The sequence below is a fragment of the Haliotis rufescens genome, unplaced genomic scaffold (assembly GCF_023055435.1).
Source record: "Haliotis rufescens isolate VD_foot unplaced genomic scaffold, xgHalRufe1.0.p SCAF_7, whole genome shotgun sequence".
Taxonomy (NCBI): Eukaryota; Metazoa; Mollusca; class Gastropoda; order Lepetellida; family Haliotidae; genus Haliotis; species Haliotis rufescens.
This window is the reverse complement of record NW_025964361.1, coordinates 38,907,519-38,923,506: the sequence shown is the minus strand read 5'-3', so window position 1 is coordinate 38,923,506 and position 15,988 is coordinate 38,907,519. Positions and strand designations below refer to the sequence as shown.

The 15,988-nt window shown below is 38.8% G+C and overlaps 1 protein-coding gene across 1 annotated transcript; it reads right to left on the bottom strand.

Moving 5' to 3' along the window:
* Nucleotides 1-7,696: 7,696 nt before the first annotated feature.
* On the bottom strand, nucleotides 7,697-13,412 carry LOC124144180. Its single transcript, XM_046513457.2, has 4 exons — nucleotides 13,317-13,412; nucleotides 11,734-11,907; nucleotides 11,059-11,182; nucleotides 7,697-9,132 (listed from the first exon to the last, which is right to left on the bottom strand). The coding sequence occupies exons 2-4, from the start codon at nucleotides 11,849-11,851 to the stop codon at nucleotides 8,178-8,180; spliced, it is 1,197 nt and encodes a 398-aa protein (XP_046369413.1). The 5' UTR covers nucleotides 11,852-11,907; nucleotides 13,317-13,412; the 3' UTR covers nucleotides 7,697-8,177.
* Between the last annotated feature and the right edge of the window lie 2,576 nt (nucleotides 13,413-15,988).

The following is a 15,988-nucleotide window of genomic DNA, read 5'->3' as shown; positions in this document are numbered from 1 at the left end:
AATACATAAACTTCTTAAGGGCATTAGATGCCGTATAAATGTGTAGAACGGTTGAAATACATTCAGCCTTTACACAGTGAGATTTATTTTTATGAATAAATAAACACAGATAAACTTCATAATCTCACAATCATGGTAATGAAAGTCTTGCACATTGGTGAATTATCCACAAAGGATATGCTGCTACTCTGCAATGAGTAATAAAAGTTTATTATTGCAATACTAAGAGACTTATACAATATATCTCAAATTAAACATATTTTGACACCATGGATCACAAACCATGTCAACCATCAAAGTCATTGTAGTGAAGGTTTAATCGAGGCATCTTCCCGAGGCATCTTCCCGAGGCAAGGGTGATAACTGACTATGAAAGTCCAGTTTCCAGTGGAAATAGGACTTTTACATTCAGTTAACTCCCTTGCCTGGGTAAGATGAACCGAGAGGAAAACACAGCTTACACATACATGTATGGAAAACAGATAATCAGCTTCTTCAGTCCTAACTGTTTGGCATTGTAGAGTAAGTAAATAAGAAAACATACAACTTCATGTATCCAGTTGTCTGTGAGCTACCGTATTCGACGTAATAAGCGCCCCGCTCTAATAAGCGCCCACGGCGATATTTGCTAATATATTGGCTAGTGAACAATCCCAATTGGCACCCCTTCCGATTGATCAATGTACACAAGACTTATTTTTTCGCGAATAATACGCACTCGTGTGTTATATGCACCCTTAATTATGGGCAATTAAATTCTGGAAAAATATATCTGTCGTACATAAACATTTCAGGCTGTCAGCATAAACCACGAAATTTATCTCTCAACTCTGTTTTTTTCCACCAAAATAATATTCTAATAAGAGACCCCTATTTCTAATTTTGAGAGCGCCCTGGGCGCTTATTACGTCGAATACGGTACTTGTTATCCATCACGTGTTGTCATCAATGTTAATCTGCTGCTTATCACAACATATCATCTATATATATATACCTCTCATCACTTGGTTGTAGTCACTCCACCTTGATAACGGTGTACGAATCCACATCAAAATGTCGCTTAATGCATAAACCAGAAGTGGTTATCCATAAAGTTGTTTGTTTACTTATTTCTTTTATCTTCTATGGCAAAAGTTTACAGCACATAGTTGTATCAACTTGAAACTGTTCTTTGTTCGTCAGTATTCTTTTGCTCAATAGGACTTTTTAAATTCTGTTCACCACTGTTGACGAGTATGGTGAGTGAGTGAGTGAGTATGGTTTTACACTGCTTTTGGCAATGTTCAAGCAATATCACGGCAGGGGACTCCTGAGATGGGCTTCACACATTGTACCCATGTCGGGAATCGAACCCGGGCCTTTGGCATGACGAGTGAATGCTTTCTTCACCAGGCTACCCCACCACCCCTCACAAGTATGGCATGAAGTTACTTTTTGTGAAGTCCTTTTTTTCCCCTTCCCATCATGCAATGCCGAGTCTGTTTTTAGTACATGTATGTAAAAATCAGACTAAACCAATATGACAAGGGAAGTAACCCTTCGACGAAAACCTTTTTCTGAATTTCATTATTTTATCATGTTTAATTCACCTGTACATCAACTCTTAGGTTTGAGAGGAAAATGTTTATAGTAACCAAGTAATAATGAGAAGAAGGTTCAAATAAATGTAAGTCATCATATATCAGGCAGAATGGTAATTTCCTCATAATGAACATTTCAAAAAGTGAACAACAAAATAAAACATATCTTTGGCACAATGTTATGGCAGATCAACAAACTAATATTTCAATACACAATTGTCAAGCCATTTAAGTCACAAGTGAACAAATCTGTCAACCTATTTCAAAATACATTTTGAGCACAACACAATCAGCAGATCATCAACATGACCAATGGTGACTAGAAATAATTTATCCAACAAATATACCACCATCCTGCATGAACATATCACTATGCACAGCCACCTACGTATACATGCTCATTTTTCATGAGGTAGGCCATAGATTTTCCTCCATGACTACTGAATACGATTTATCAAAATGTTTGTCCTCAAAAGCTTTTCTATTATTTTCATGTCCCTCCCCAAAAGCATAAATTGCAAAACAAAAATTGTAAATAACTTTAATATCAACATTTTTACATGAATTTTGAGACCCGTGAAGATCCGGGGGAGAATAGGTCTTCACCAACCCATGCTTGCAGTAAAAGGCAACTATGCTTGTCGTAATAGATCGGGATGGTCAGGCTCACTGACTTGGTTGATGCATGTCATTGATCCCAATTGGGTGGATCAATGTTCATGATGTCAAGCACTGGATTGTCTGGTCCAGACTCGATTATTTACAGACCGCTGTTATATAGCTGGAATATTGCTGAGTGCGGCGTTAATGAACAAATAAACCATAAACAAACATGAATTTTGAGTATACAAATATTAACACACACAATCAAAAGTATAACCCCATGCCCCATCACACCCAGAAAATGAATGCTTCATGACCCTCCCTAAATTATATTTTACAATGACCCTCTCTAAATTTTTATTTATTACCGGTAATGACCCTTTCTAAATTATTTTGTCCATGACCCCTCCTAAATTATTGTTTTACAATTGCCATCCCTAAATCATTGTCCAATGGCCCTCTCTAAATTGTTACTTATTTATGACCATCCTTGAATTGACATTAGATTTTCATGACCCTTGAAAATTGATTTGTCAATGATCTTCTCTAGTTTGTTATTCTTTCATTGACCCTCCAAAAATATTACTTTCACAATGATTGTTTCAATGATTAAACTACATTCCTACATGACCCTATCTCTTGCCAATGTCTTACATGTGTTATAATGAATGAATGTTTGATTTTGGCTCAATAAACATGTTAAAATGATTGGTGATCATGATACTAGTATTAAACACATCTCCTGGGCCCGCTTGCACAAAGCGATCTTAGTGCTAAGATTATCGTAAGCCTATGTCAAAGTATGGGAGTTACGATCATCTTAACGCTAAGATCGCTTTGTGCAAGTGGGCCCAGATGTACATAAATATGACACAAAACGATAACCAGCAAGAAAAACAATACTGCAGCTCTCATCATACTTGAAAGGCTTATTAATATTTTGGTTTAAAAATTCACCAAATTTTCACAAAGTTGGCCAGCCTTTAATAACAAACCTTTTCTTGACATTGCTTGACAAGGGTAATGGAGGTAACTCTTTTGACAAGTCCTTCAAAAGAGCAAAATTCTCAAACAGTTCATTTCATCTAATACTTTCCACCCAACACTTAAAAATCAAGCCCAAAATATATGTTTTTCATCAATCAGTATTTTTGCCTTGAGCTCAATTGAAAACATAATTGATAAACCAAGAAATACAAATGTCTAATGACAACATAGAAATACAACGTTCAAAACACAACAATCACTGTCACTACCGTTGAATCAACCAAACATGCAATATAGGGCAAACAGCTGTATAACTGTTTCAAGATCATCTACACAAATACATTTGTGTGAGTGAGAGAGTATAGTTTTACATCGCTTGTAGCAATATTCCAGCAATATCACAGCAGGAGACACCAGAAATGGGCTTCACACATTGTACCCATGTGTGGAATCAAACCCAGGGCTTTGGTGTGACGAGAAAACACATGAACCACTGGCCTGCCCAGTCTGAGATACATTTGAAACTACTGTAAGCACAGAGCCAAAAACAGGCTCTCAGCTGTAGCTTGTGCCAGTGAGAAAAGATACTTATCCTCCATACCAACATGGTAATCTGTGTGATAATTCTGAGACTAGAAACTACTGACATTTCCTTGTTGACTGCCACTTTGACTATTAGGTAGATCAACTCCTTTGCAGATCATTTTCACAGATTTCAGTAAAAAAAATTTTTTTTAAATTCCGAAAATGACTCACTAAACACTTGATAAACCCGATCTTTCCTGTTTTAAGGATCAAAGTACAGGAAAAAAGTACAGGATATAAAGTCTTCGACACAAGCAATCAATAATCACATTTCAATATATTTTGCCAATCCATGAACCATGAGGCCTACACAAGTGTTATACCGGTACGTTACACAGACTTAGTTAGAGATGCTAACGAGTGAACATGCAGACCCTCATGTAACACACCTATCACAGGACGTCATGGTAAATAATACACTGTACATCAACATCAAAGCTACCCACCTGCATATTTCTTTTCAAATTTCTTTACCTTGGAATCAGTTGTTTATGTTATCAAAACCATCTTAACAATAACTGGCTTTCCTTAATACTAGGAAATAAACAGACATTATTATACTCACATGTGTCATACTGATTTTATGAAATGAGTGTCAGAATTCTTGTATATACCGTGCAAGAGCCAGGGTGATACATGTACATGAATATACATTTCATAAAATCAGTGTGACACACATGTGAGTGTAATAATAGACCCATATATAATATTACCCATTATTTCTTAATCTTTTTGAGCTCCCCTTCAGAAAAAGTGCACTGATCCCAACCGCCGCCTTAGAAAACCACAATTGCCGAATCACATCAACAATATTCAGCTATGACTTCATTTCTAGTGTGACATCATTCCGGCCTTACATCACAATAATGAATGTCGTCAACAATGCCGTCTGGATGACATAAACAATACCAAGGCCGTAGGTAACTTTTGTTTGACAGGGGGGGCAAATAATATTATTAATTTCTTATTTAAGTTAACTTTCACAAGGAAAAATGTTTTCTATAAAAATTCCAGGGGGGTGGGGGGGGCAGTTGGCTACGGGACTGACTATACACTGGTGCACGTGAAGTGATATTTGCACTAGTGTATATACTGGTTTTATTAACTCGGTTATTTCTAACCCCATGGGTTGTATTATTCTCATCAGTTTGATCAACTGTTGATGGTAATTGATTGCATATATTTTGTATGATGATCTCAATAAATCAGTGTAAATGCTGAACAACATAGGTATTTCACACATTCAGTTTAACATTTTCAAAGTGGAGCTAAAAAACAAATAGTTTTGGTTCTCAGGCACCACCTGCATCATCATAAAGTCTGCCGCACGTTTTGTTTTCTTCTCCATTTAAAATTTTAAAAAAAATCCTGATACTTAAACACAATGCACAAAAGAAAATTGAAAATGGAATCAAAAATGAAACGTGCAATGATCTTTATGATGATGCGGGCAGTGCACTTGCACTATACATGTTTTACCGGGCACATGTTGGCCATATTTGTTTGATGCTTCTAATAAAGCACCATTTGACAGTATGGCTATATGAAAAATGGGGATAAAGCTAAAAATAATCAGATAACATACCCCGCTTGCAACTGTATATGTCAATACAAATTTCTGAAACATTTAAACAACTATTTAAAAGACAAATGATACATAAAGGAAAGGCAACTATGGTGACATAAAAATGCTGATGGAAAATAACTCTCTCCAGTGAGTGGGTTTGGTAAACACAACTTAAACATTATCATGATTATATCAGTTATATCAACTGTCACCATTGATTTAAACAATAGGAAAGGGGATGCATAAGTGCTTGTCAGATCTCGCTTGCGATGCATAGTCCATGCAAAATAATGATGAAGGGACATTGTGCCAGATCCAGCAACAGCAATTCATCACGATTCCACATTAAGAGCACATGGCTGCAAACTTGGGGAAAAATTGATTAATTTATTTAAAACTGAGATTTTATTATGGTTATTATTTTCCTAGTGAGTGAGTATGGTTTTACGCCGCTTTAGCAATATTCCAGCAATATCACGGCGGGGGACACCAGAAATGGGCTTCACACATTGTACCCATGTCGGGAATCGAACCCGGGTCTTCAGCGTGACGAACGAACGTTTTAACCACTAGGCTACCCGACCGCCCTATTATTTTCCTAAAGTCAGTACTTTAACATTGAATTAAATACAACAAAACTAGTCATTAAAGACTCTTCCTGTTCCACTTATCAGTGAAATATAAGTCACTTGTACAAAGCCTTTACAAGAGTTATCACCATAAAACTCATCTTAGGGTGCCATAAAATCATTATCTTACACAAGTGTTGCACTATGATCTCATAAGACGATATCATTATCAAAGAATTTCCTATTGTTGCTGTTGATAGTCTGTCATGAGGGTACTTAATCAGGTATACATGTTCTCTTATATCCCCCATTATTCACTGTTATATCTGTGGAAAATAACCTCATTAGTATCAAAATAATTATTTAAAATACTATAATTGAAAACTGCTGAAAATTTATCATAAAACTTCAAAACATGATGAATTATAACAAATTGCAAGAGGAAATAGAAAAATAGATATCTGAAATTGGAATTTTATATTTTTAATTTTTCAATCTACCAACCTAAATCCATAAACAAAAAAAAAGGTCTGGCCTAATACACAGGGTAATCGAGGTGGTTCACAAGATGATGATGATGATGATGATGATGATGAGGGTTGATGATCTTAAAAACTGATATTTCTACAACATATTGTGGTTAAACCATGCTGTAAATACATATATCTTTGATCTAGTGGATATATATAGTAAACTACCTGAATGAAATTCAACCTCAGCAAATATAAAACTACTGGTAGTGATGGATTGATGAGCAAGTGAATATGTTTTTCCTCAACAATTAGGAATGACCCATCAATATCACGCTTGGGAATTGAACCCGGGACTGTGGTGTGACCAGGGGATACTGTATCCATTAGCCTTCCCCCTCAGTCCCACTGACTAGAGGAACTCAGGACTTTCCAAGTCTATATTGCTTATGTTTGATTGCGGCTTCTTATTCTCTTTGGTTCCTTAATGGCAGTTAATGCTTACACATGAATATCAAGTTTGACAAAATCAAGTAACTTGATTATCTGGAATAAAATTATGGTTTATACAAGTTACATATTTGGCATCTAGGACAACATATAATAATATAAATATATATACAATTTACCTTCCTTAGAAGATAAGCCTATTTTAAATAATGCAAAAGGTAGAAAATGAAAAAAAATAGAAAAAGAGTGTTAAATAAATTGCTTATCTTAACATATTGTTTTCCATGTTTGCTTTACCTAATATCAGGACTTGTTTTAAGACATTAACCCTGAAAATCAACCATGAAAACATTTGTATATAAGTGAATTTAATCTGGTCTCAAAATTCATAAGTGAATTTAATCTGTGGTTACTTATCGATTGAGCATGTTGAGTGCCAGGATGTGAATAAGCTTCAAGTGTTTAGAGGAATACGATTTGGATCTAATACCAGTGATGCAGCAGACATGGCAACCTCTATTAGGCTATTCTGTTTTCATTCTATTATGATATATACCCGGACCCATTCACTGTCATTGCTTTGTCTTGAACCTGATTCCAATGACACAGCACTAAACAAATAGCCCTCCAGTCAACCCGTGTAGATCCGGGGTAGAATAGGTCTTCAGCAACCCATGCTTGTCTCTCCGTGAAGATCCGGGGTAGAATAGGTCTTCAGCAACCCATGCTTTTCTCTCCGTGAAAATCCAGGGTAGAATAGGTCTTCAGCCACCCATGCTTGCCTTATAAGGCGACTATGCTTGTCGTAAGAGGAGACTAACAGGATCGGGTTGTCAGGCTCGTTGACTTGGTTGATACATGTCATTGATCCAAATTGCATAGATCGATGCTCATGATATCAATCACTTGATTGTCTGGTCCAGACTCGATTATTTACAGACCGCCGTCATATAGCTGGAATATTGCTGAGTGCGACGTAAAACAACAAACCAACCTTCCAGTCCAAATATTAGAGAGCAATTCTATTTTTTTTCTTCTATTTTTTTCTATGCCAATGAAATTTCGTTTAATTGGAATGGAAATGGTGAAGTAACTTCCGAAACAAACCAATGGTGGTGAATAGGTTCAAGGTATTTATCATAATATCCAACTCAAAATAAGTTAAGGACAACCCGATTCTTTCATATTACTATAGTTAATCTGTCAAGGCACCAGATTCTTTATATTATGAAAGTTCATCTGTCATGGCATGACAGATTAACTATAGTAATATGAAAGCATTGAGCGGTCCTTAAGTTTTTTTAAGCAGAATAGAATGGAGATAATCAAGGATTTCAACATGGTAATCCAGCTTCATCCTCCCACACTAAAGCTGGGGTTTGAACATGAGGAAGCCCATGATTCTGTTGGGTAGAGGAAGAGCCTGTACATCCTCTGCCCTCAGGAGACTGTTGAGGATGACAATGCGACACTGACTCTGTAGGCTGATGATCCGTGGGAGCTGGTAGATCTGTACTGTCACACCGTGGTCCTCTGTGTTGGGCTTGTGGTCCAGGATCCGCATGTAACTGCCACACTTCGAGAAGACCGGCTCGTAATTCACACGACAAATGTTGAACAACCCAGGGAGAGAGGATGTGATGTATTTGAACAGACGCATGTGATCTGAATTGAAGATGTAGATGTCAGAATATGACGTCACACCAAATCGGTCCTCAGTGAGTTTTTGAAGAATGAGTAATGTGCCGTCTTTGCTGTAGAGCAGATTGTATCGACTGCTGCCAAACAGAGTCGGCAGGGAGAGTTTACTTCTTTGGAGAGTCTTACATTCATCTAAGGAAAATACTACAAGTTCATGGTTAATACCCTCTTTCTTACACTCATAATTAGCCACGGCAATACGCGACCAGCTGTATCTGGGGTCAAAGGCCACGTACGGCTGCACTTCATGGTTAAGGGTGACATATTTGAGAATTTCTGTCGTTTCATTTGAATATATGTATAGATCGTAACAGAATCTCATCTCTCCAGAACATGAATAAAACAAGATGGCAGACTGTTTCAGGTCTGGCGTGAAATCACAATGTATAATCGTCATGTTCTTGCGAGGGGCTGCAAGAATGCCTGTGACACTTCGGGTATGAAGATTGACCAGTGGGAATGCAGAATTGACGACGAGATCCTTGACATGATGCAGCACTAACAGCACCAAGTGGTCCTGATGTGCAGCAGCCACCTGGTTCAGTTCATGTCCCGCCGAGATCAGTCGCTGGAACTCAAAGCAGTCGTCTACAGGAATCTGTAGTCGAGGCTGCTTGAACCTGCAATGTCAACAGTAGGTTGTCATATATGGTATAGAAAATGTATGTAGGAGCACATTAAGTGTATTTGAGTGAGTGAGTGAGTGAGTATGGTGTTACCCCGCTTTTAGCGATATTCCCGCAAAATCACAGCGGGGACACCAGAAATGGGCTTCACACGTTGTACGTGACCGCTTGAACCACCAGATTACCCCATCGCCTGTTCTCACAAAGACACGCACATATACTTATCACATACATTAAACAAATTTGTAATTAGTTTTCCAATATGTGTGTGCATCTCTCTCTCTCTCTCTCTCTCTCTCTCTGTGTCTCTCTCTCTCTCTCCAACCATGTCGGATTAACGGCACTTGACTGTATATGTGGGTATGTTGTTCAAACGTTGTTTTATGGTATTCCAAAAATCTTGTAATTATTCAAAACACATTAATAAACACAGTACCTGAACAAACAATGTTGCTGAAGTGAGTGAGTGAGTGAGTGAGTGAGTGAGTGAGTGAGTGAGTGAGTGAGACAGCTAGAAGATAGCAAAGATAGAAAAATGGCTATGCTGACAAAGAAATAACCGAGGTCATGAGTTTCTGGCATGACCAACATGACAAAGGGATGCAATTCTGCTCAGTGAATTGCAGCCCCTTAAACAACCAGACCACACATTAATCAGGCCCCTCCCCGAAAGGACTGCAAAGAATTGTCATATCTGTCCACTACCTGAATTAAGTCAATCATTAAAATAACGTTTCACCAAATTTATGAGAGTGCCTAAAAACAAACCAGCAAACAACAACACCAAGACTGTAGACTAAGAATTCCATGACATCCCGGGGTGATAGCAGTTTGACTGAAATATATTGTCTGCTTTCTACACAAACTGAATTACTACCACTTGACCTGTGACCTCACTACCATGAAATCAATAGCAGGACATTCCAAATAAGGAATATTCAAGTATGACAGGTTAGGTCAACTGACGAAGATTGTAAAGGGTTCAATTGTTACACGAGTTAGCACAATCCTTTGAATGCAAAATAGAAGTGTTCTGTATTCACCATGTCAGTTGTAACAGGTCTTCAGCAACCCATGCTTAATGTAAAAGGCGACTATGCTTGTCGTAAGAGGCGACTAACGGGATCGGGTGGTCAGACTCGCTGACTTGGTTGATGCATGTCATCATATCCCAATTGCGTGGATCGATGCTCATGATGTCAATCACTGGATTGTCTGGTCCAGACTCGATTATTTACAGACCGCCATCATAGCTGGAATATTGCTGAGTGCGGCGTTAAACAACAAACCAGACCAACCAATCATCATCTTCCTGAAGCAAGAGAGTTAAAGGACTATAAAAGTCCAGTTTCAACCCTTGCCGAACTAGGATGGTATTATGGAATTACAGTTTGGCTGGACTAATGAGTCTATGCATAGTCCAATCAAAATCGCGCACCGAAATCGAAATCCGGTTCGTAAACTGTCGTGCAGATTTGGGTCGATTGCAGGATTTGCGAAGCATGTGCACCGCCAACTCGTTGTCAGCAGATATTTTCCAAATCTTTTCATGTTTTTAATCAAGGTGCTCACCTGATTTGATGCATTTCGCTATGTAAGACCCGTTTTATCACAATATAGATCTTGATTATCGATCAGATCGTCCTGACTCGGCATCACCATTTTGTGTGAAGCAAACACAAGTGATATGAGAGGTGGAATCTGATTGGTCCATAGGAGAGGCTTAGAAGGGACATAATTGGTAATAGCCACTGGTGGCGCTGCGATCGAGCCCAGTAATTCCATCCTAGTTCGGCAAGGGTGGAAACTGGACTTTTAAAGTCAGTTAACTCTCTTGCCTCGGGAAGATGCCAATCAGTTGTTACCATGTTAAGCGAACAGTCACTGCACTGGTATGATCACAGACAATAAGTTTATCACCTTTCAATATCCACAAATTTCTTGTTCTTGCTGAAGACAGCTCGAATATACTGGAGACAAACAGATTCCCTGTCACAGTCACTTTCACGACAGCCATAACCAAACTTGTCAAATCCATAGCGACCTAAAACATATAATCACACACAAATCAAATACCACTTATTATGTTCAGTCTGATTTCAAAATCACGCTTCACATGCCTTAAGACACATAAACATATGCTTCTGATCAACAGTATCGATTTCAGTAAGGAATATCAATTGTATTTTTAACTATTTACCATAGTTTTACAGTTTCAATAAAATACATGCAATGCTGTTCAAATTTGTTTTTCTTTTGATCATGAGTGGTAGTAATTTACACATGGCAATAGTGATTTCCAGACCAATAGTCACCCCTACAATTGTATATGTTACCATTTAAGCATGCTTCAGTGACTGTTGAATTAAGCTAAAAAACAGGTTTTGTAGTAGGAAATGAAAATCGATGTTTAAAGACGCCACCCCGACTGGTTACAATCTTTTTATCCTGGGTGCCATTGTACAAAGTGATCATGACTCCCATACCTTAACATGGACTTTCGACAGTCGTAGCGCTAAGCTGTTTCGTACAACGGCACCCTGGAACCCAGGAATTTGTATCTTTAGAAATTCCTGTGCCTGTGCCTGAACTCACCTGCGACTGGAGACCATAACTGAATATCTCCAGAATACACCAAATCCCAAGCTCGATTAAACTTGGGCAATGTGACACTGTAGCCCCCTGCTTTGTGGCTGCTCTTACGATTACCCATGATTATGCTGAGGGCTTACACAGCTGTATCATACTTTACAATTACAGCTGTACGAACTGAAACAAACAAAACAAACATGGGTGATCTCACTGAATCATCAAAGTGATCAATAAGAGAGAAATATTTATCTGAAATGAAAAATTGACTCTTGTTAGAAAATATTTAAAAAACTCACCATAAAAGCACCTTGCTCAAATAGAATTTTAGAAAAGACGAGCTGGTGTCACATGACTAATGCACACATAAATAAAACTTGACAATGCATATTTAGCTCTGTCTTTGTTTACTATCTGTATGTCATTTCTTCCCAAAACTATAATTCTAAGATCTAATTTAGCTAAATATAAAAAAATGCCTAACCTGAATATATCACATAGATAGAATATAATATAGATACATAATGTTATGGACAAGCATATGTAGATTGAATTTGGGAGATATTGGTTCACGTCAGTTGGTAGACGACAAATTGATAAAATCAATTCTTATTAATTTAAATAATAAAATAATTGAAAACGATACCTGAGATAATAGAAAATATAATTTGTATAACTGATTGGTGCATGCGATCACGTGCAGTTTAGACGATGGCTATAACTGTTACATGCAGTTAGCCCATGGGAAGTTCTATTTCTAGTGTTTTGATTCACTCACGTTGTGTTATATAGAGAATCTCACCCGAGTGTCTTTTGATATCAAATATATCCACATGGATTAAAAGTGGGAAAACTCCAAGGCTTGCCGAGGATTTTTTCCACTTTTATCAACGAGTGTTGATATATTTGATATCAAAAGACACGAGGGTGGGATTTTATTTATCATACAACATTATTCTCCCAACTTTTTCAGTTTGTAGACAGTAATAAGCCTTGTCTAAGTGTAAAAAGTACTGCTTACAGCTTCAGTAGCAGAAACATTAGTGATGTCATTTGATTGTGATGTCACGGTAACAATGACGTCACAATGGTCTGCAAAGCATTGTGATGCAATTTCATTGCAGCGATATCTACAGTGGGAGCCAGTTTGGGATGATAAAACAGTTATCTGCTCCAACTTCTAGTGTTCGGGCACAGGCACCTGAAGCAGGATTCCAGTGCTTAATCAAGATACTGTGTTATGGGACTGTGTGTTGGGGTAGTCTTCCCTAACCCGAAGTTGACCTAATCATGCTAACTAACCCTAACTTTGACGAGGCACGCGAGATCAGTGAAGCGAGAGTCACAGAGATATATCAGGGCCTATAGCTCCGATAATCTGCAGTCTTGTCGTCTCCGCCTATGAATCAATTGTCAGAGTTTGTCAGTCTGGCATAAGTATACACATGTTCACAATGCTTAATTAATGTTTGTTCAGTTGTAGAGATTCAGAAGTAAACCGTAACAAAGTTCATTATTTATCTCTAACACATTTTGTTCATGTGCATACTTTTATTTTATTTTAACTATAGAATGCATCAATTTCATACCCAATAAATCTGTTTAACCTGCAACCTTTCCAAACAAATTATACTTCTTGCCGTGCTTTTCGCTTTGACGTTTGAGCGGAAGTTTCTGAAGCAGCGCCCTCTGAGCCTTTACGGAAAATGAGAGTTATCTACCTTTATCATTGCCTTGAGCTCTATGGCAAAAGCTTTGAGTGAGCAGGGACCATCTAATAGATTATGAATGGTCTCTGGAGTGAGCAATTAAGTTAGGGTGTTTGGTTGAACGAAGCCTTGAACAGTAATTCAGCACCATCAGGGCGTGTCAGCTTGATGTGGGAGGAAAGCCCTGAGTGATGCAGGTCTTAGACCGTTACTAAACTCACGAGCACCGGTATTAAAAAGCTTTGGTTTGGTCTGTAAATAATCGAGTCTGGACCAGAGAATCAAGTGATTGATATCACGAACATCGATCTACGCATTTGGGATCGATGACAAACATCAACCAAGTCAGCGAGCCAGACCACCCGATCCCGTTAGTCGCCTCTTACGACAAGCATAGTCGCGTTTTATGGCATCAAAAGCTTTGAGCAGCTCTACATTTAGATTTCTTAAATCGAATCAAATCAAGGATGATATATCAGGGACTCTTTATAATAGATTCCCCTCTTAAAAAGACCGTCGGGTCAAAAGGGTAAACCCAATTTACTCATTATTTGTGTGTGTGTGTGTGTGTGTGTGTGTGTGTGTGTGTGTGTGTGTGCGCGCGTATGAGTGCGTGTGCGCGCGCGCGCGTCTGTGTGCGTACTAGTTCGGATTAAGGCCAGTTTCATAGAGCCCATGCCCCAGTTTAACATGGATACCCCACACAGACGCAGTATATTGACCCCGAGTGCATGTTTATCCCTTCAGTGCGTCAGGCAGGGTAAAAAGTTCCATGTTTTAGCGTATTGACTTGACCATGGTATTACGTCGCCGGGGATCGAGCCACCGACCTGTCGGTCTCCGCCGCAGACGCTCTACCCACGAGACCACGGAGGCGGTCCACGTGATATGGAGAACAAGTAGAAAGCAGATAATGTAATAGGCTGTTTGGAAGTCTTTTTTTCTATCTGTCACAACCCGGAACCTGTGACGTAAACATCATGAGGTATTCATGTGTCAGAGCACTATATGTACATGCTTTGTTTGTTTGTTGTTTAGCGCCGCACTCAGCATTATTCCAGCTATATGACGGCGGTATATAAATAATCGAGTCTGGACCAGATAATACAGTGATTTATATCCTAACGTCGGCCCCGTTGACCAACCGATCCCGTTTGTCGCCTCTTACGACAAGCGTGGGTTGCTTAGGACCTACTCTAACCTATAAATAATTACAGCTAGACTTCAACGATGACAGTGAGGAGAAGTGCAGCCCTTCCCTATCCATAAACCCGGATGTCTTAACAGGCCGCATGTAGATTCCCTTATAAAAAACCAAATAAGTGTGATTTGTCACCAGACATAAACTGTCGCCTTTTACGGCAAGCATGGGTTGCTGAAGACCTATTCTACCCCGGATCTTCACAGATGTTAATATTAGTAGACCAAGTATTAACTAAAACCTGTAACTACCGATCTAGGTCATTTTCTGTATACTGTCAGAAGTAATTATGTCAGCTGATTATAAATTCCTTGTTATATGACTCCGGTGTGCTTGAATGCTTCACTTGATAAAAAAAAGACATGAATTGCAATATCCGTACTTCAGGCCTACTAATAAATAAAAATAAGATGGAATCGTGTATGTTACTTGTCGAATTTGCAGACCAAGAGGCCAATCTAAATATCTGTGATAAACGTTGTCACACAAAAAACTGGCGGGTCGGTTATAAGGCCACTGAGAAACAACGACAACACACCCGGCAAATGTCGATGAAATGGGTGTCGTTGTTTTCGGACACATCCTTTTTCATTGGTAGGCCTGTAGGTTGTTAAAAGTGTGTGTGTGTGTATGTGTAGGGGGGGGGGGGGGGGGGGGGGGGGGGTGTTGTCACCAGCCCACAACAGGGTCTTGTAACGCAAAAAGGAAATCGTTCCATATAGTATACTGACACTGGGTGTGACCATATATCTTGTAGCTGCTATTTTTTGCTTTACAAGCCCCTGTGACTAAGTCAACATGATCAAGCCTAGCGATTTACACATGTGGTCTACCTGTTTCGATCACTATTTAAACTGACGGTTAAAAAGAGTATATACCCATGATTGATGGCAGCTAAATATGAAACTAACATGAAATGGTCTATCGATGGCGATGTATATGATACCGGTACCATAGCTGTGATTTGGACCTACGTTTGCAGTGTTTCGGCGACTGATTTCACGTTTTCAAAACGTATATATTTTTTGGGTCAAATCCTTATTTTCAAGCGTGTATTTTCTTGTGCCCGGTAGTTCATGCCGGAAAAAATTGGTCTCATTTCTTAGAATAGTCATGAGTAGAAGTCAACCTCAAGAAGCTCTACGTTTTATAAATGTGGATCCTCCAGTTGCGGGGGGCACGGGTGGCCCAGTCGTCTAAGGCGCCGCGATTCGCTGTGCAGAGTTGCGTCCCTTAGGCACGCCAGAAACCTATGATTGTGGGTTCGAATCCCGGTTCGCCCCGATTATGTTTCTAGGTTTGTCAGCACCATACCCGTGCTCGTGGGTTTCATCTAAGTGGTAAACGTCTG